We start from the raw sequence: 20,837 nt of genomic DNA on the forward strand, positions 1-20,837 counted from the left end.
TCTTGCCACTATTACCTCGCCGAAGTTAGTTATGATAGTGGGGGCGGTTGTACTCATACTACACTTCTGCACCTTGCATGTAGATCTTGGAACTGAGTTGCTGTGGATGGCGGAAGCTGGCATTGAAGATGTACTTGCCTTCCGGATATAACTACCACTTGTCCTTGGTAGTTTTGGATTCGTACTCTATTTATGTATATTCCATACATATGTTGTATTTAATATTCGTACCAACTTTGTAAATCTAAATTTTAATGGCCCATGACTTGTACTACCAATCCTTGGGATATGTATGGAAACTCAGCTATTTTATTTATTGATTACTTATGATCTTCTTTAGAATTGTGTAATTATTGTTTGGCTTACCTAGTGGGTTGGGTTATGTGCCATCATGACTAGGTAAAATTTGGGTTGTGACAAGTTGATATCAGAGCTCTAGGTTCATAGGTTTTATGAGTCATGAGAAAATGTCTAATAGAGTCTTGTGGATCGGTATGATGACGGACATACTTAACTTCGAGAGGCTATTGTACATTTAGGAAATTTCCTATCTTTCTTTCCTTATTGTGCGGCATTATTTTGGTTTGAAGCGTATATATTTTATTTCTTTCCATCCAAACGTAATATTTATTGAGCACTTGGTATTAGTTGTGCATCGACATCTTGTGATGTCATGGATGAGGTGCGGGATGTGTTCTCTGAGTTACGAAGGTAGGCCAGTCTGGAGGACTAGAAACCAGGTTCTGACCGCAGCTTGGGATCAATGGTTTTAGTTGCGTGACTATTCATTTTTGGACTTATATGTCTGGTAGTGTCCCTAGGAGTAGGATTGGTGGCTCAACGAGTGATTGGATAGCTATATGATGAATATTATGTGACTGAGGACTGTGCTTATATGGTATAGATGCGACGAGGGAAGTTTTGGCTTGGATGCAAAGGGGGTAATCAATGCTTGACTTTTGTCTCGATGTGCCATACAATCTTGAGTTATGAGTGTGTCAGAGATCTTTTAGTTTCTCATTTGTGGAATGAAGTATATTCTTATGTCTTGTTGGCGAGTTCAGACTTGGGATGATTAAGTGATTGCATAATGGTGGTGACCATGATAGGCCGTAGAGAGATGCCAGTTTGAGACTGAGCAGGTGAGTTATCTCCAGCGAGGATCATGCCCTCCTTTGATGCCAATTATGAGGGTTATTTATGAAGATGTAACGTTGAGTATAAATGCCAAATTCTCTATAACGGACCGTCGCTCTTAATGTTGTAGAATATTCCTTAGTAAATGCTACCGGACGCAGATCATTTAATACACTTTTATGAACGTTATCCGTTCCGGTGACAAGCGCAGTAACTGCGTTCGGTCCTCAACCATACCATCTTGGATTCCACGCGTCCTCCTTTTAGCCAGACACATATCATATCATATTTTACCCTATACAGTCATCGACCGTAGTGATTTTTTGTTTTTAGATAAAAAGAAAAATGAGATAAAAGAAAAATGAATGATTAATTTTGTAAAATTTAGATTTTTCTCTCTTACATAGCAATTCAAAATAATTAGCATTAATAAAATATGATGGCTGGAGCGCTGTTAGAAATGAAGGATTTTAATTGAAATGTAAGACAAGGTTATTTTTGAAGCTAGTAATTTTTAACGGAGCACATGAATACCTAATTGCAAATTTAGAACCAAATTGATACGGCGAGCACAAAGACAGAAAAACCTCTCGGGTCTCTATTGGAAGGGCAATAGCCTCAAGGGCAACAAAGTCAAATCGTATCATTAGGATCGGTCTACTAGGGTTTTTGTTTAGGTATTTTAGCTTTGCCTCACACAAGTATTTGTTCTCTTCACAAACAGCGTTTCCTCATTTCCCCACCCCCTTAACACCCCGCCGCCGGAGGCTAATCCAGGAGGAATAATGGTAAGATTCACTGATTTTCTAGCTTGTTCGGATAATCATATGTAGCGTTTCTCCATTTTCTTTTCGATGCTTATGTTACAGAGATTTGCAAAGAAAAATAGCTGAAATAATGCGTTACTATTGTTGTAAAACGGCTTAGTATTCTCGTTTGTGAAGTTTATAGAAATTAATCAGCCTTCTTCACTACTTGGCGGTTTATGCGATGTTTACTGTTTATATCCTGTAACTTACATGTTTATTAGTGCTCGTATGATAATTTTTTCCGTGTTATGATGAGCTTGAATCTTTGGCTCTTTTGTCGGCTCGTTTACACGTTACACACACATACACTACATATATATGTATACGTGCTTATTTGTGTGTAGATTGATCTCTGTATATATGTTTATATGTGTATGTGTCTGTGTATATTATGTGTTTATCAGGAACTATTGGTCCTTATTGAAATATAGTCGTGCTGACACGCAGATGCTTTTCTTTTGCTTAAGTAGTCTCGTTGAGAGCTTGTAATTGATGCACTAGTGTCAATTTTAACTTAAAACACCAGTCTTTAAGAAGAAAGTATTATAATGTAGTTGGTTTTGGATGAATCAGGGTTATGCTATTATTTGAAAACACTTTCCTATAAAATGTTATATACAAGGTTTACTCTCTGCATTTAGATTGAAGTACATTTCTAAAATTGAAGCTTTATTCTCTTGCTTTATTGCCCAACGGAGTTTGCTATGAGTTTTTCTCAACTTGTCTCTCATCTTCTGCTAATTTAAGTATGCATACTTTCTTATTGATTCTTACCAAAATTATGTGCAGGCATTCATCAAAGTCCAGAAGACTAGGGCTTACTTTAAGCGTTTCCAGGTTAAATTCAAGAGAAGGAGAGGTACAATTTACTTTTATTCATCCTTTATTTTTTTCGATATCAAACCGTTTTTCTCTGCAGCTCATAATTTTTGCTACTGTGCAGAGGGGAAGACTGACTACAGAGCAAGGAATCGCCTGATTAATCAGGACAAAAACAAGTACAACACTCCAAAATATCGTTTCGTTGTCCGATTTGTATCCTAAACATTTACTCTACCTTTAGAAGCATCAACTTTGGTGTATGCTGCTTGCTAGATGAGTTCCTCTTGGGATTTGATTTATTTATTTTTGACAATATCTTCAATTCAAGATCAGGTTACTATTACTGTTAATTCTTTCCTGTTAGTCTCTGATGCCGAATGAGTGAAGTTGTTAAAATTGGCACCAGCTGTTCGACGCTGCTTTATTTTCCTTAACGTCTTTCAGACTAACAAGGACATAATCGCCCAAATTGTGTCTGCTAGCATAGCTGGTGACATGATTCTTGCTTCTGCATATGCTCGTGAGCTGCCTCAGTATGGCCTCAAAGTCGGACTGACAAATTATGCTGCTGGTATTTTCATAACCTGTTCTTGTTGGGTCATGTCACCTGAAATTGTGTATTTCTTCTCTGATTGGTGCTAATTCACTCAATGCTTAATTAGCTTACTGTACTGGACTTCTCTTGGCAAGACGAGTTCTCAAGAAACTCGAAATGGATGAGGAGTATCAAGGGAACACTGAGGTAAGTGACAGCTGTGATATCAAGGATACATGTTATTTTGCTGTCTGTAGTTCCAGTATTTATTTTGTGATGGGTGTTATCAATCTTTACAGGCCAGTGGAGAGGATTACTCAGTTGAACCCGCTGAAAGCAGGAGGCCGTTCCGTGCTCTCTTGGATGTGGGCCTTATTAGAACTACTACTGGAAATCGTGTTTTTGGTGCTCTAAAGGTATAATGCTACTTTTGCTGTTCGTTCTATTTTACCGTGTTGTAGTCTAAATTGCATTGTAGTTGTGATTTGAAAAAAGTTATTGATGAAACAGCCGCTTCCACTTGGCATAACCCCCAAAACTGCATTGCAACAATGGTTGCCAATGTCCGAGGAACTCAAAGAGTTGATGTATGTCTATATAAATATTTCTGCTTTAGTTGGTCCTTTTGATGTGTCTGGCAGATGGTCTTTAAATACAAGTCTCTTTCCCCTTGTAGTGGGCCCCTCTTAGTAAGATTTGTCCTGCTATATGACTGATCGCATTTACTATTCTTTGCTTCTGTCCAGGGTGCATTGGATGGTGGACTTGATATTCCTCATAGCGAAAAGAGGTTTGCTGGGTTCAGCAAGGACTCCAAGCAACTTGATGCTGATGTTCACCGCAAGTACATCTATGGTGGCCATGTCGCAACATATATGAAGGTGATGCAGAAAGCACTATATTTTGATCGTTATATTGTTGTATCAGTTATAGAATCCATGGACAATGTTTGTGCTAAGTGGGTAATGAGGTTGTTCTTGTTTGATGGATCTGGCTTCTTCCTATTGTCCGTCTCTAAAATGCTGACGAACCTGTGTTTTTTCAGACTTTGACTGAAGATGAACCTGAGAAATATCAGTCTCACTTTAGTGAGTACATTAAGCAAGGTCTCGAGGCTGATGATCTCGAGGAGATGTACAAGAAGGTTCATGCTGCCATACGTGCTGATCCAAGCCCGAAGAAATCTGAGAAGCAGCCTCCCAAGCAGCACAAGAGGTCTGGTTTTATTTTTAGTTTGTTTAATCCCGTATGAGCCGTTATGAGTTTGTTATTTCTATTAAAAAGTTTTAGTTGCACTTGCAAAAAATGTGTCAAAAGTGCAAACGTCTGGGTGATATAAAGTCCTCGAGCACATTGGCTTTATTTTCTGTGCATGGAGACTCCGTACTTCCTGTTTATGTTATTCGAACATAGGTCTTCTTTGATTGTCTTGTGGTGGATAATTCTGCTGTGCCATGCGTTGAATATATATGGCATGTTTGCTGACCAGACCAATTAAAATGCTCTGTGATTGTATCAGTCTGCTAAGTACATGGCATGTTTGCCGACCAGACCAATAAAATTGATGTAAAAGGGCAGCCTGGTGCACAAAGCATCCCGCGTCCACGCAGGGTCCGGGGAAGGGCCTCACCCCAAGGGGGTGTGATGTAGGCAGCCTACCCTGATGCAAACATCAATGGTTGAAGGTCACACAAAGACTACTTGACCGTTGCTCCAAGGCTCCCCTTCTTGCCAATTACAGTATTCTAAGTACATGGCATGTTTGCTGACCAGACCAATTAAAATGCTGTGATTATCCTTATTCTAAATAATTTGTTCTTTGGGCCTCTCTATTGCAGGTACAACCTGAAGAAGCTGACTTATGAGGAAAGGAAGGCCAAGTTGATTGAGAGACTGAATGCTTTGAATTCAGCTGCTGGAAATGACGATGACGAGGAAGATGATGATTGAGAGACACTAGAATTATGAGATGTTGCTTATGGTTTTGTTATACTCTCTGTTCTTCCTAGATAGGAATCTCAGTTTTGCATGCTTATATGTCTGTTTAACAATGTATGAGGTTAGATTTGACAAGTGCATGAATTCTGTTAAGTACTATCGAATAGCAATCAGTTGTTTTGTGACCTTGACCTCATGCTTTGGATCAATGTAATGGGATTTTTTTTGGATTATTTACGTGTCTTTGTGAAGCATTTGGTTTCTTTATGATGAACGAATTAAGTGTTTATGAAGTGTGTCGCTCATCTTGCAAAGTTAACCTTGTTGGTCATGGCTTTAGCAATTGGTTTTTGGGCTCAATGACTTGTTAGTCGTAATTTCCAGCTGTGGATTTGTGGCATCGCAGATAATAATGCCTAATAAGTTGCTTAGGCATCTGGCCCTTTTCTTCTGTTGTTGGGTTCTCTTGTGATGATTGTCATTCATTTGCCTGCAATTGAAAGTTTATGCTTTCTTTGGGTGTCAATCTAATCTTAAATTTATTCTCTTGTTTTGTTCATTACAACGTTTTTGATTTGTTTTATCTCGTCATGTAGTATGTACATTTAGTATGGCGAGTTCGTTGGCTCTTCTACCGGTTGAATTAGATCCCTAATTGCTTTATGTCAATATAGTCTTGTATTGTTCCATCGTGTTGTCTCTAATTGCTTTTGGTGTTGAGAAAAGGAGAATTGTGGAGGGTGCGGTGCCTGGAATGGGTTGAATTAGTTGATGAATATCGGTTGAGAGGGCAATCAGTCAGGAAGCACACAAAAAAAAGAGATGTAAAACTTTGCCCAAAATTGTCTGTGTTATTTATAACCTGTTTGGCCAAGTTTCTTCAAGGCCAAAAGTTTTTTTTTCTTTCCCCCCCCCCCCCCCCCAAAAAGTACTTTTTTGTCAAAGTTGAATGTTTGGCCAAGCTTTTAGGAAAAAAATATTTTTGAGTAGGAGCAGAAGCAGTTTGGAGAAACAGAAAAAAGTATTCTCTCCAGAAATACTTTTTTGAAAAGCACACTTAGAAGTATTTTTTTACAACTAATTGCTGCTCAGAATTGCTTCTTAAATTAATTAGTCAGACACAAATTATTTCTTACCAAAATTACTTTTGAGAAAAAGACTTTTGAAAAAAAAAAATACTTCTCAAAATAAGTTGATTTTAAATACTTGGCCAAACAGGCTATTAGAAGGGAACTTTCAATCGCTCGAGGGTAAAGAGTTTGCTTGTTATGCATTTGATAATAAAGAGAATTCATGGAATAGTCTATTACTTTTGCTTCCTTCAAGCATTTTACCATATGCTGATACGGAATGGGTATGACAAGATAGATTGGCGACTGCTTTGTTCTAATTTTGGTGTGAGAACAAAATTAGCATAGAAATAACTTGAGTGCTATATAGAAGTCCTTAACCAAAAGGCCAGATTCCAACAAAGGTAAAGAGAGAAGATTACTTACATTCGCTTTAGAAGTATTTATTATGAAATAGAGAAATGATTAAATTCGCAAATACTTATTCACCCTTTTTACCAAGGGAGCTGTACTTTCACTCATTAAGAAAAATGAAATATTACTAGACGAAAAACGACAATCCATATTAAATCTGTGTTTCTATAGGAACTTTTGGTCCTATTCAATTCTTTGGATTCCAAGCGTTTGGGATTTAAGACTCAATAAAACTGAACATACCAACGTTTGGAACGCGATGGTTCTAGCCTCATTTCCTGTTTTACTCATCACCCTTTTTCTTATTTTCATAACTCTTAGATCTAAAAATAAATTCAAGGAGCTAAGAGCAAATAAACCCTATTACATTAGACTCACTAGAAAGAAAAATAATCAGTACACCGATTCTGCCACAAAAGAGAAATGGCAGAAGCATAATAGCTTCAACGTCAACCAAATTTTTAAACAAAAGAGTAGAGAGGAATCTGAAATCTTCACGAAAGCTAAAACGTCATATCCAAAAAAAGTCCACTGAGGTCCATTTCTAACATGCTTCGACATAGCAGTGATTTGTACCAGGAGAACAACAGATAATCAGAAGTCTTTTACCTCAAATATGCTTCGGGGGATAATTACAACCTAATGAGAAGATGAGGCAATTTCAAGAGGTAAACCTCAAAGAGGTTTAAGTCCCGCAAAAAAGAGATTTTCGTCCACCACAGCATTGCCTCCCTAGAGCTTGTTGATTTAAGTAAGACCTTGCTCCTTTTAGAACGAGTCAAGAACAACTAATTTTTAATCGTCCTCCTCAGGGTCGAAATCTTTAACCTTTACATCAGCATCCTCTCCATACTGAATGCAGTTGTCAATCTGAGATAAGATGTACTGTATGCTGCAAAAAGGCAGAGAACATTGATCTTTGTCATTGAAGCTGAAACAATAATTTAATAGTAAGACTAAAAGCACAAAAGGTGCTCTCGAGTGGGTTACGCACACAACAAACACATACACAAGCACAGACAAACAAGCTACCATCCATCTGGTGGTTCAGACGTCTAATGTACTATCCCTTAGGTCAAAAGTTCTTAGCATAAGTTTACCAACCAAGCAATCTATAAGAAATGGCTAAATATCTGGCAAACTAAAAAGCCCAAATTATCACTGTCGTCACCATCACATTTTTATTTGAGATAAGTTACTATGAAAACCCGAAGTGTGAATGGGAAGCAGGGAGTGAAAACATGAGAACCAGGTGCATATTGATGGAACTGAGACACTGAAACATCATTGCATTATGTTTTCTATCAATAAATCAAGCTGATCAATTCAATCTCGAACAAACGTGGTTCCATAAAGATTATTTAAATTTACCACAAGATTATGTTACCTCCTCTCTTTTCTCAAGTCAAGAGGGAGAAAGCTCACCATGCTGTACTGGTCCACCTGTACACAAGAAAAATATCAGCCATTATAGATAACTTTCTTCTCATATCTTTTCATCCGAAAGTAAAGACTAAAAGTACGGCAGAATCCGTGGCATATAATTCATATCCTACAAGCCTGTACAATCTTGTATCTAACTTGGGAGAAAGAACAACCTCTTCAAGTAAAGTTGCCATTAGGTTTCAATGACAAAGAGAATAATCGAAGAACACAAAACATATGTGATTGTCTTTTCAATAACTAATACACAATTCTCGGAAACATCATAACTATCACAGCTTACCACTTCAATCAAAGATTTGTTAAGCTTCTGAAATTGTGGAGCCATTCGCTGATTCAACTCTGCTAGTAACAGCTGAGGCTCTGGATCCAAATAACTAAAGGGAAAATAAATTTCAATACACTAAAATAACAAAGACATTTAGTGGGAGCATGTGTTGAAAGTGCCAAAGACATGAAACGATAGTTAGAGGTAGTAGGACTAACTTCTCAACATCCTTTTTGTTTGTCACAAGATCCATTTTTGAGAGAATGTTAACATGGGGTAGTTCAAGTTGAACCATAGCAGAGAGTGAAGTCATGCAACCACTAATGAATTTGGTCACATCTGTGATAAACTGAGATACAAAAAGAACATAAACGCCATGGTTAATAGCAAGTGAAGGAAAAAGAGAAGAAAATCATCTAGTAAAGATCACGCACCTGAGAATCAAGTAAATACACAACACAAACATTAAAATTTTTACGCCTTAGGTGTTCCACAAAGTTCTTCAGCACAGGAACATGTGAAAAAAGTTCAATCTGGCCTGTATAACGATGAAATGTCAGAATAGTCTATATATATATATATGTGTGTGTGTGTGTGCGCGCGCGCGCATCTGGGAGTGCATGTGTGCATTTCTTTCTATAAATACATAAAGATATTTGTTACGAGATAAGAATACAGGTCAGTGTAGAAAGTTAGATTATGGGTAGTCACAATAAGAGACAGATGGCCGAGCAACAACATAACAAAGTAGAAATCATGTTAGGAAACTTAGAACAATTTTCCAAAGTTAAGGATAAGACGAGTGCAATGGACTAATGTGGAATTGCTGGATCATTTTTATCCTCCAATGACTTGACACAAGAAGAAGAGGGAACACCATATCTACAGCCTTAGGATGGAGAGATGGAGCCCAAGGAGTGGGAAAGGAAGGAGTTCTTAGTTTGACGCGAGCCTTTAAGTAATGCATTTAGAAAAAAACAGGATCTTATGTTCTCATCCCATATCTAAAGACTGCTCCATCACTGTCCAACGGAGTAGAAGGGTCTTAATCACATAAGTTGCATCAAAGAGTAAATACATCTGAACATGCAATGTTCATTCTCTGAAAATGTACACAACGTGGATGTCATGGACACAAATAATGACATCAAGAATTAGTAACTGAAAATTAATTCAGATGTTTTGATACAAATGTTTCCAGTATAAGAATTAGACAGGTATCTCAAAATTAATTCAGGTGACTTGATACAAATGTGTCCAGTAGAACAACATTCTGAAGTCATTTAACAAGAAAGAAACAGCTAACCCTTGATTTCAATCCATGAACAATCTAAATGGCAAGCGTCTGTAAAGACAATTCCAAGGAAAATCACAAATGATAGTCAAGCCCTCGGAGACTCTCCACCACCCGTATGTCCCTATAGTATTTACTCACATGAAGTTATGTTGGCAGTATTCTAGGTTAATATCTTAGCCTGCTAACAAAACTCAGTAGTCTACGGCGGAGAATTAGTACTGTACTGCTAATATAAGAACAAATAGGAGAGGAAAATGTACAAGTACCTGGGCAGTCAAACACTAGGTAGTCATCATCCAAGTAGTTGTCCAACTCTTCTGTTAGCCACTCATCCAAATTTTCTTGAAGATGTCTGATATCACCATCAAGGGCTTACAATTTTGACAGGACAAAAACAGGATTTTAAAATTTTCATACAAAAGAAACAGAATTCTGAAAATGAAAAGCCTCTAAAGGAAGGATACTCCATGCAATACATAAGGCCACCATTTGGTCCGAGACCTAGTTCTTCCATAACATCATCCAGTGAGATGAGTTCTCTGATGTCTGCAAACCAATATCATTAAGTTAATTTTAGAATTAAGACATATGAACAGAAAGCTAATTACTCAAAATACTCCATCTCTTCTCACCCATAGCCACTGGATAGTCAAAGTTCTCGGCAGCAGGATCCAAGTTGACAATATGGATAGTGCGCCGCGTGGTCTCACAATGTTGATGCAAACTAGAGCAGTAAGTGGACTGTAAAAGAAATATCAGTCTAGGTGAAACTAGCCATTTCAAGGACATCTTTTTAGCAGGATTGGACATCCAAATATAAATCAATGACAAATCCAATATGAAACATTATAGTAACGTGAAGCAATATGATCCAGCTATCACCTTTCCACTGCCTGCAGGGCCAATAACCAACTGTGCGTAGCCCATGATCACTGCCTTTTCTGTTCCTTTTACACGTTGCTCAAATCGAGAGGTCAACTGAGGATAGAGGTTCTGAGAAAATTGAAAATCTGAAAGAAGCCAAGAACTGCAACCAACATGTATGTTGCACACCACACACCAGCCGCAAACAACAAGCTTAATATATCAGCTTGGCCCATAAGCATTATCATGAGAAAAGAAACATCACAATATCACCTGAACTACCCATAAATAAAGCCAAAAAAAAAATGATTGTTGAAAGCAGCCAAAAAAAAATTCCATGAAGTAGGCTCATAAAAAGCCTCTACAAACTTAAAAATAGACAAAGTTATAAGCTAAAGCAACATCCTTATGATGGGGGTATCACGAATTATATCTTCAGATTTCTAATATATGCAACAACCATATCAACAAATAAAAGAATAGGCATTAGTCAACAGCACGACTCCAAACCCTCCCCCCTTTCCCCCACACCCACTCATCCCACCACCCAAAACGATGAAAAGGCAAAATAAAATTTGTTCCTTTGAATTGGAAAATAAAGAGTCTATGGTTCTTGTTTTTCAATTTTTATATAGTTTTTGTTTGAACATAACAGCAAAGAAAGGACGAAACTATTGTCGCCCACATATATTGCAACAAAGTACGGAGTAAGATTTTTACAATACAAAATAATACTAACAGAGACAGAGAAGCATATATTATGGAAAAATCGAAAAGAAAAGCATAAAAGTCATGAACTTGCCCGAAGTTGCAGAGGACGTAGATGGTTTCTCCTCCTACTACTTCTCTCTTCCACCTAATAGGTAGTAGCCTCTCTTCTTTATCTTTTCTCTTCCGCGTCAAAAAACTGCCTGTATATAGAGGTGCCAAAACAAGCCCAAACCCATTTAATCCCCAAACCGCCCAAATTTTAATGGGTTGGGCTTGTAAGATTTTGCTGATCGACTAATTTGGGCTGAACCCATTTTAATGAAGGAAATTCTACCTCCTATAGCAAAGGTATACACCCTACTTATTATAAACCAAAATTATTTTAAAATATTATTTTCTATAGCTACCTTTTATATTTTATAGAAAAATAAATATTTTATGGTATATACTACCATTGAGGCATGAAATATGACATGAAATACGCTATTAATGTTTTTTCTCTCTCTTAGACACGTGGACATACCTATTTTAAGGGATTGTCGTTACTGTATTCATGAATACATGACGCGAATACATGTGAATACATGCGCGTACAAATGGACTGCCCTGATTTTAGGCGCTTTTTACTGTTGTATTCATGAATACAACATCGCGAATACATGTGAATACATGCGCGTACAGCTGGACTGTCCTGATTTTAGGCGATTTTTACTGTTGTATTCATGAATACATGGCGCGAATACATGCGCATACAATTGGATTGCCCTGATTTTATGCGCTTTTTGCTGTTGTATTCATGAATACAACAACGTGAATACATGTGAATATACTACCGTAACAACTGAATAGTAGCTATAGGAAGTAATTATGTATATGGTAGCTATAAGAAGTTAATAGCCACTAAATAATAGTGGTTTCTGAAAATTTTTCTTTAACCAATTAGGTGAGCGAATATTTGGATTAAATCTAGGGATTTTTTCCTTCATATACAATATTTGAAACTTAATTACCAAAATTGTCCTAAACAAGGATTACTAACAAATTACATACAATCCATTATTAGTGCCTTAAATTAGGAGATTTAATTATTATCCTTTTCCTATTTTCTCTCCCCTCCTCTTTCAATAAGAAGGACACGGCTCCTCTCCGATTTTTGGGTTGAGATTACCTCCATTACTTAATGCTCCAGTAGGTTTCAAGGTTTCAATACACAACTTGAATGATGCCACGTGTTCCTATAGAAATTTAATGGTGTGATTATATTTCTTCTCATCCCCTATCTATGACTGGTTTCTTTTTCCAAAAAGTAAAAAATAAAAATAAATAAATACATAACCCTGCTTATCCAACAAACTGACTACTCTTCCATTTCTATCTCTGGCTAATTTTTTTCTTCAAAACTAATACTCGGTAACTCTTAATAAGACAACAATCTGATCTCCAAAAATGTAAATCAACCATTAAACGAGAATCTCAAACTACTCAAAGGCTCTTCTACACGATAGCATTAGCAGCACTTGCAATCCTAGGCCACATATCAGCACACTCTTTCCCAATTGGCCCTGTAATTGCAGATATGTCACGACCCAAAATCCCACCATAGGAGTCGTGATGATACTTAGTCTCTAAGACTAGGTAAGCCGATTACAATTTCAATTCAAGCCAAAATTTTTTTAAAATAGAATTTAATACAAGTGTCGAAATCAAAAGCGAAAATAATTATTAAAACTTTCCAAGACTGGTAATACTGAGTCACGAACTCTAACTGAATACATGCAATAATCTCAAGGATCGAATATACAATAATGTTCGAATAAGAGTTGACAGTACAATAAAATGGAAATACTCTAAGGGACTGCGACGACCAAGAAGCTCTACCTTGAATCCTTGCGATCAACACACTAACTCTGTCCGAGTCTGATATCTCCAATACCTGGCTCTGTACAAAAATGTGCAGAAGTGTAGTATGTGTACACCATGGTCGGTACCCAGTAAGTATCAAGACTAACCTCGGTGGAGTAGTGACGAGGTACAGTCAAGACACTCACTAGTCAAATAACCTATGCAATATAGCATACAAAAATAATAGAAAACGAATAACAGTGATGACAACAATAATCAACTTGTGACATAAACAATAAGGCAACAGGAACACCATAAATATTGCTCAAATGAATAAGGAACATAAATACAAATAATTAATCAAGTCCTTCAAATATAAATCTTTCACCTATAATTCTTTCAGATAAATATCTTTCAAATATACTTCTTTCAAATAAATATCTTTCGAATATAATTCTTTCAAATAAATATCTTTCGAATAAAATTCTTTCAAATAAAAGTCACTCTGTGACACCTCATTTCATAATCATAAAACACAGGTCTCAACCCACTTTTATATTTTCACGGCACCTCGTGCCCATATTTCTATCACAACCGTACGGATAACTCACGTTCCAAAATATCAAGGATTACTATCCGTACGTACAACTCATGTGCCAATAATAAAATCATCATTTACTCACGGCAACACGTGCCCACATCTTATTTCACAACTGCAGGGACAACTCACGTGCCAATATCATAATCATTATATACCCACGACACCTCGTGCCTACATTTCATATCACAATCGCACGGACAACTCACGTGCCAATAACATATTCCGCCCGGCAATAGCCACATACTTACAATTTCAACATGTATCAGACTATTATCAAATTTACTGAATTAACAAAATAAGTTGCACAAGATATAAAAGTAATCACAAGAAAATTACAACATAACGTGAAAATTACCAGCACAATAACCCCACATCATCACATAACATCCTGATAATAGCCACCCATATTTCTCTTATAACCACCCTTATCACTCCTATAATAGTCTCCATTATCCTTCTGCCTTGACAATATCAATAGTCACCCTTATCGCTCCTATAACCACCCTTTTCGCTCCGTTTAATAACCTCCCTTATCACTCCGCCCAGACAATATCCCAACACACATAACAACAGTGAAATGCCACCCTTATGCCCGCATAATATCAACAGTGGGATGACACTCTTATACGCCATATAACAGTAACCCAAATCATACAACAATTCACACAGAATATTATCACAACAACACAACATAATCAACTCGTATTTAAAAATTGCCCGTAGGCCACAACCTTTCCAAAGATACAATGAAATCAATTAATTTCACAAAAGATAGCCCACAACTTAACACAATGTATATAAAATCTCAAAAACAACAGCAGGGATGGAAAAGTAACTCAGCAAGAACAACGCCTTCTTTAATCTAATTTTTTGATAAATATATAAATGCCTCATTTAAAATTTATTTAATTAATTATTTGCAGATGGAAAATCCATAATGTAATTATTTCCACGAAATGTCAACTCAACAAGCACACGAAATTCACATAAAAATCAAACTAGAAATCATACCAAATTATCATATAAAATAAATTCGACAAACAAAGAACGAGGCATAACAAATAAGGATTAATAAATGCCAGCAATTTCCAATTTAATACTTAAAAATGCCTACGACTTTAAACCAAAAAAATTTACACATATAAGCCCGAGTACGCACTCGTCACCTCACGTACACGGCTTTCACATTACACAAATGGCACATACGACTCAATTCCTAAGGGGTAATTCCCCCACTCAAGGTTAGGCAAGATACTTACCTTTTTGAAGTTAGGCCAATATTCCAAAATAACCTTCTTGCGTGAAATGACCTCCGGACGGCTTAAATCTAGCCAAAATTAATTGCATAACTTCATTAAAATTCATCGAAAATAATTTCGGATAATATAACGTCTACTTAAAATTTCACATTAAAAAGTCAACCCGAAAGTTAAAGCGGGGCCCGCCTCTCGGAACCCGACAAAATTTTTACGAAATCCGAACACCCATTCCGATACGAGTTCAACCATACTAATTTTATCAAATTCCGATAACGAATCGACCTCCAAATCCTCAATTTAAGATATAGAAAATTTCTACCATATTCAACCCAATTCACTAATTTCATGATAAAAACAACAATAGATTCGTGTATTTTAACCAAAATCGAGTTAGGAATTCTTACTCCAATGTTTTCCTTGAAAAACTCTCGAAAAATCGCCTCACCCGAGCTTTCTTCGTCCAAAAATGGAAGAATGAGATGAAGTCTCATTTTTTGACTTTATTCTACTGCCCAGGGGTTTGTTCTTCGCATTCGCGACCCTCCCCTCGTGTTCGCGATGAACAAATTCCTCAACAGCTATTTCCAAACTCTTACCAGACAACCTCTAGTATAATGGTCATAACTATTTGTACAAAACTCCAAACGACAATTGGTTTGATTTTCTGAAAACTAGACATCAAGGGATACAACTTTCATTTTGATCATCTCTCAATTCCTTATAGATTGCGAGATATAAGCTTCCAAAATTAGCCTTGTGCAACAGAAATTTCTTCTTCGTGATTTTCAAACTCTTCCCAGACAGCTTGTATTGTATCAACCATAATATTTTGTACACTACTCCAAATACCAAACAATTTAATTTTTTATAAAACTAGACACAAAGGGCTACAACTTTTATTTTTGGATCATCTCCAAATTCCTTATAGAATGTAAGATATAAGCTTCCAAAGTTGGGTAAGTGCAACAAAATATTTCTCTACGCGATCGCAAAAAACCTTCTGCCATCGCAATTCACAGGCCCATATTTCCCATTTTACTCTTCGCGATCATGGGAAATTCCCCGCGATCGCAATGCACACTGCTGTAGCCAAAAACCAGCAGCTAAAAATGGCCGAGAAATGATCCGAAACCACCCCGAAACTCACCGAGCCACTCGGGACCACGTTCGAATACCAACATGCCCCATAACATAATGCGGACTTACCTGAGGCCTCAAATCACACATCACAACATCAAAACTACCTCGATCCTACGAATCGCAGCTCAAATTCAAGCCTATGAACTATGAACTTTCAAATTTCGAAATTGATGCCGATTTATATCAAAACAAATCCGATTGACTTCAAATTTTGCACGCAAATCATAAATGACATTACAGACCTATTCCAACTTTCGGAATTGAATTCCGACCCCGATATCGATAAAGTCAATTCCCGGTCAAACTTTCAAATTCCATTTTTCAACTTTCGCCAATTTACGCCGAAACGACCTACGGACCTCCATATCAATATCCGGTCGCGCTCCTAAGTCTAAAATTATCATACGGAGCTATCAAAATCATCAAAACTCTATTCCAGAGTCGTTTATACAAAAGTCAAACTCCGATCAACTCTTTTCACTTAAGCTTTAGAAACAAGAGTTGTTCTTTCAAATTGATCCCGAATCATCTAAAAACCAAACTCGACCTTGTACGCAAGTCATAGCACATATTACGAAGGTGCTCGAGACCTTAAGCCACCGAACGAGATGCTAATTCTTAAAACGACAAGTCGAGTCGTTACAAGATCCTTTCATTTCGCCCTTGGGGTTCACAATTGCACCAGCATTATCTTCGAAGTACATGTTTCCAATTCCATCACAGGATGGAGAGGTTGTCGATTTCATGCAAATTTAATGCAAATTTGAATATCTACAACACATACTAAAAATAAATTTTCATACAACTAATTTTATATACAACTTATCTACAACTTTCATACATCATTTCTATCTAGTTAAATAAAATTACAATATCATACAACTTAATTACAATTTTTATACAATTTTTATACAATATGTCTTTTGTATGTCTTTTGTTATCTATGTGTATATATAAAGGAATAGTCGGACAAAATTTCACTCATGACCTTCATGTACTCTTGTAATGACTCGACCGGTTATTTTGAACATTTGCACTCCGTTCAGCTATTTGAAGTCCCGAGTAGCTTCGTATGATGTATTATGACCTGTGCGAAGCGTCGGTTTTAGTTTTTCAGGTGATTCGGAATTTATTTGGAAGAATGATTCTCAACTAGGAAGCTTTAAGTTGGAAGAGTTGATCAAGTTTAACTTTTGAGTATTTGACCCCGGAATGGATTTTTGATGGTTCCATTAGTTTTATATGGTGATTTCGGACTCGGGCATATGCCCAGAATTTAAATTGGAGGTACCAAAGTGATTTGGCGTAATTTTTGGAAAAATTGTTAACTTTAAAAAGCTTTGAATTCCAAAATGGATTTCGAGGGTTCAAGCAGCTTCATAACAATATTTATGACTTGTGTGAAAAATTCGAAATTATTCCGAGGTGCGTAGGCACGTTTTCCGTTAGTTTTTAAAAAATTAAAAGTTTTGATTTTATAAAGCTTGAATTCATTATGATTCGTAGTTTTGATGTTATTTTTGTGTTTTAATTGCTCGAGCAAGTTCATATCATGTTTTAGGACTTGTTGGTATATTTGGTTGGGATCCCGTGGGGTTCGGGTGAGTTTTCGGATGGGTTTTTAACGTGTTTGGTGTTTTGGCATTGTTTTGAGCATAAGCATATAGTGATCCAAAGGTCCATTTTTTAGTTCTAGAGATCAGAATTCAATTTTGAGACTTGCGGGGGTTTGATAATGATTTATAGGAATGATCTGGAATGTTTGGTCTAATTTTATTAAGTCGCGGTTGGGTTTTTACTACGAAGCATGAGTTAATTATTTAACGAGCGAAATTGGTATCACATTGAGCAAATGAGATCCGAATTGAGTTTCGACTGAACTATTAGGTTCGTATTATTATTTGTGACTAATAGGAGTAAGAATCGTCGAATTCCGAGTTCGTATGAGGGAGTTAGAGTCTTTTTAGTGAAAAATAAATTGCTTGTGCAAGTAAGTTCTGGTGCGCACTTTTAGCAACCGGATTTGGTACCTTTAGCAACTAGATTTGAACTTTTAGAGACCACTTTAGTGTTTTTATTGGGTAGTTTTTTTTATAAGCTCATTTCAACATTTTTGGAGTTAGGAAACTCAGATTTAGGCGATTTTTGAGAGGATTCCATATGGATTGGGATAAGTGTTCTCTACTCGGTTTTGATTATATTTCATGAATCTATCCTCATTTTTGGCATTTGGTTAATGATTTCAAAAGAGAAATTGGGGGGTTTTGTCTAAAATTTCATAAAGTGAATTTTCAAATTTTGAGCATCGATTCGGAGTCGGATTTGAGTGAAACTAGTATGGTTGGACTCGTAATTGAATCGGTTGTCGGATTTTATGAGTTTTGTCGGGTTCCAAGGTGCGGGCCCGAGTTTGACTTTTGGTTGACTTTGGGCTTTTGATTAAAGATTCAACCTTTATCAATTGGGTTTGTTTTCTTTGGCATTATTTGATGTTCTTGAGTTGCTTTTGGCTAGTTTTGAGCCATTCAGAGGTCGGTACATGCGGGATGGCATTTTTGGAGCATCGTTTGGCTTGTTCGGTATTGGATTTGGATTGTTCATGGTAAGTAACATTTCTGAACTTGATGCTGAGTATATGAACCCCGAATATACGTGTTATGTTTTTGGTGTTGAGGTGACGCACATGCTAGGTGACAGGCGTGTGGGCGTGCACCGTGTAAATTATGACTCGGTTGTTTCTGTGGTACTGTGTAGTTACCTAATCTTATTTTTATCCATGAGATTTCTTCGTGTTAAAGTAATTGAGCTGTGATCCATGTTAGAAACCATGTTTAGGCTATGTGCTTATTCTGTTGGGACCCACCGAGGTCATATCTGCTGTGGAGTTATTTGCTTAAATTGCAGTTGCATTCTTAGTCATACTCATTCATTTGCATATTATATCTCAGTCTCTGTTGCTATTTATTGATACATCATATCATAATTTTTGGGCTGATTTTCATGACATTGTGAGCCCGAGAGACAAGAGAGATTGATGACTGAGTGAAGCCGAGGGCTTGTTTGTGAGTGATATTTATGGGATCAGGCTGCACACCGCAACATGCTTTATTGATTCATGCCATGATTGGCTTATTATAGCGCTTGGGCTGGATCTTCCCCTCCGAAGTCTACACACCCACAGTGAGCGCAGGTACCTACTGAGTGTGAGTATCGAGTGCGAGTTCCGAGCATGAGTGCCGAGAGCGAGTGCCGAGTGATTGGGAGGACTGAGTGATTGTGCGGACTGAGTGACTGGGAGGACTGAGTGAATAATACTCTGGGAGTATGCATATGGTTTTATCACTGTGTTGCATTGCATTCGACATGCACACTCGACATACAAGCATAAAGATGCATTTTTCTCACGTCGTACGGTATTGCGTCATTCATGACTTCACATACACATTGACATGTAGGCTTAGAGATATACTTTTCTCATGCCATTTGATAATGAAACATCTTACATGTTACTAAAAGTTTTGGGGAAAAAATCACAGTTTTTCAGATTTACTCATATTTTGGTGATTTCAGTAAACGATTTGGGTTTTCACTATTATGCTTGAAAAACATGCCTATTTTCCGGAACTGTGAACGAGCTGAGCATTATATCTCTGAGTTATTTCTTCTACCACTTTTATTATATTGCTATGAGCTGTTGTTGGCTATTGGTGTTGGACTCTGACCTTTGTCCCAGCTCGTCACTACTTTCAACATAAGGTTAGGTTTGTTACTTATTGAGTACATGGGGTCGGTTGTACTCATACTACACTTCTGCACCTTGCGTACAAATGTTGGATGCTATATTGATGTGTATGGCGGGAGCTGGATTTGAAGATGGACCTGCGTTCCTGTCATAGCTACCTCTTGTTCTTGGTAGCTTTAGCATTTTAAATATTTTCATGTATATTTCAAACAGATGATGTATTTGTTTCATATCAGCTTTGTAAACTCTAAATCTTAGAAGCTCATGATTTGTACTACCAGTCCTTGGGAAATTCCTTGTATAAAAGTTCAGTTATGTTATCTTTATTTCTCTAAGTAAATCTCTTTTGAATTGGATTGTTGCTAATTGGCTTACTTAACGGGTTGGGTTAGGTGCCATCACGACTAGTTGGATTTTGGGTTGTGACAAGTTGGTATCAGAGCTCTAGGTTCATAGGTTCTACGAGTCATGAGCAAGTGTCCAGTAGAGTCTTGTGGATTGGTATGGTGACGTCTATACCTATCTTCGAGCGGCTACATGGCATTTAGGATAAACTTCCCATCTTTCTTTACTTATCGTGCGATATTGATTCAGCTTGAAGCACATCTTTTTGAATTCCTTCCACTCACTCGTATACGTACGTGAGCGCTCGGTATCAGCTGTGCATCGATGGCTTGTGATTCCATGGATGAGGTGCGAGATATGTTTTTTGTGTGCTGATGATGGGCCAGTTTGGAGGACCTGAGGCCGGGTTTTGACTATAGCTTGAGCACAATGAGTTCGATTGTGTGAGCATGTGCTTTTGGATTTATATGTCCGATAGTGTTCCTATGGGTGGAAATTGTGGCTCGATGAGTGGTTAGATGGCTATATGATGAGTATGATGTGACTATGGGGTGTGTTCAGATGGTTTGAATGTGACGTGAAGAGTTTGCTTGAGATATG

At 37.2% G+C, this 20,837-nt stretch overlaps 2 protein-coding genes across 6 annotated transcripts; one reads left to right on the forward strand and one right to left on the reverse strand.

The window, feature by feature from the left end:
* The first annotated feature begins 1,740 nt into the window (after positions 1–1,740).
* On the forward strand, positions 1,741–5,474 carry LOC107786115 (large ribosomal subunit protein uL18). Its single transcript, XM_016607553.2, has 9 exons — positions 1,741–1,925; positions 2,736–2,805; positions 2,890–2,981; positions 3,213–3,339; positions 3,431–3,510; positions 3,603–3,719; positions 4,050–4,184; positions 4,349–4,518; positions 5,142–5,474. The coding sequence occupies exons 1-9, from the start codon at positions 1,923–1,925 to the stop codon at positions 5,251–5,253; spliced, it is 906 nt and encodes a 301-aa protein (XP_016463039.2). The 5' UTR covers positions 1,741–1,922; the 3' UTR covers positions 5,254–5,474.
* Positions 5,475–7,149: 1,675 nt separating this feature from the next.
* LOC107786125 (GPN-loop GTPase 3) lies at positions 7,150–11,511 on the reverse strand. Of its 5 annotated transcripts, none has more exons than XM_016607573.2 (10): positions 11,400–11,511; positions 10,616–10,870; positions 10,366–10,474; positions 10,198–10,279; positions 10,000–10,085; positions 8,871–8,974; positions 8,655–8,785; positions 8,452–8,545; positions 8,113–8,168; positions 7,150–7,617 (listed from the first exon to the last, which is right to left on the reverse strand). In XM_016607573.2, the coding sequence occupies exons 2-10, from the start codon at positions 10,658–10,660 to the stop codon at positions 7,521–7,523; spliced, it is 804 nt and encodes a 267-aa protein (XP_016463059.1). In that variant the 5' UTR covers positions 10,661–10,870; positions 11,400–11,511; the 3' UTR covers positions 7,150–7,520. The 5 variants fall into 5 exon arrangements, with proteins under 5 accessions (XP_016463059.1, XP_016463051.1, XP_016463067.1 ...); XM_016607565.2 differs by having other exon boundaries at positions 10,616–10,760; positions 11,400–11,506; XM_016607581.2 differs by having other exon boundaries at positions 10,616–10,711; positions 11,400–11,505.
* Between the last annotated feature and the right edge of the window lie 9,326 nt (positions 11,512–20,837).

This window comes from Nicotiana tabacum, chromosome 2 (genome assembly GCF_000715075.1).
Source record: "Nicotiana tabacum cultivar K326 chromosome 2, ASM71507v2, whole genome shotgun sequence".
Classification (NCBI taxonomy): Eukaryota; Viridiplantae; Streptophyta; class Magnoliopsida; order Solanales; family Solanaceae; genus Nicotiana; species Nicotiana tabacum.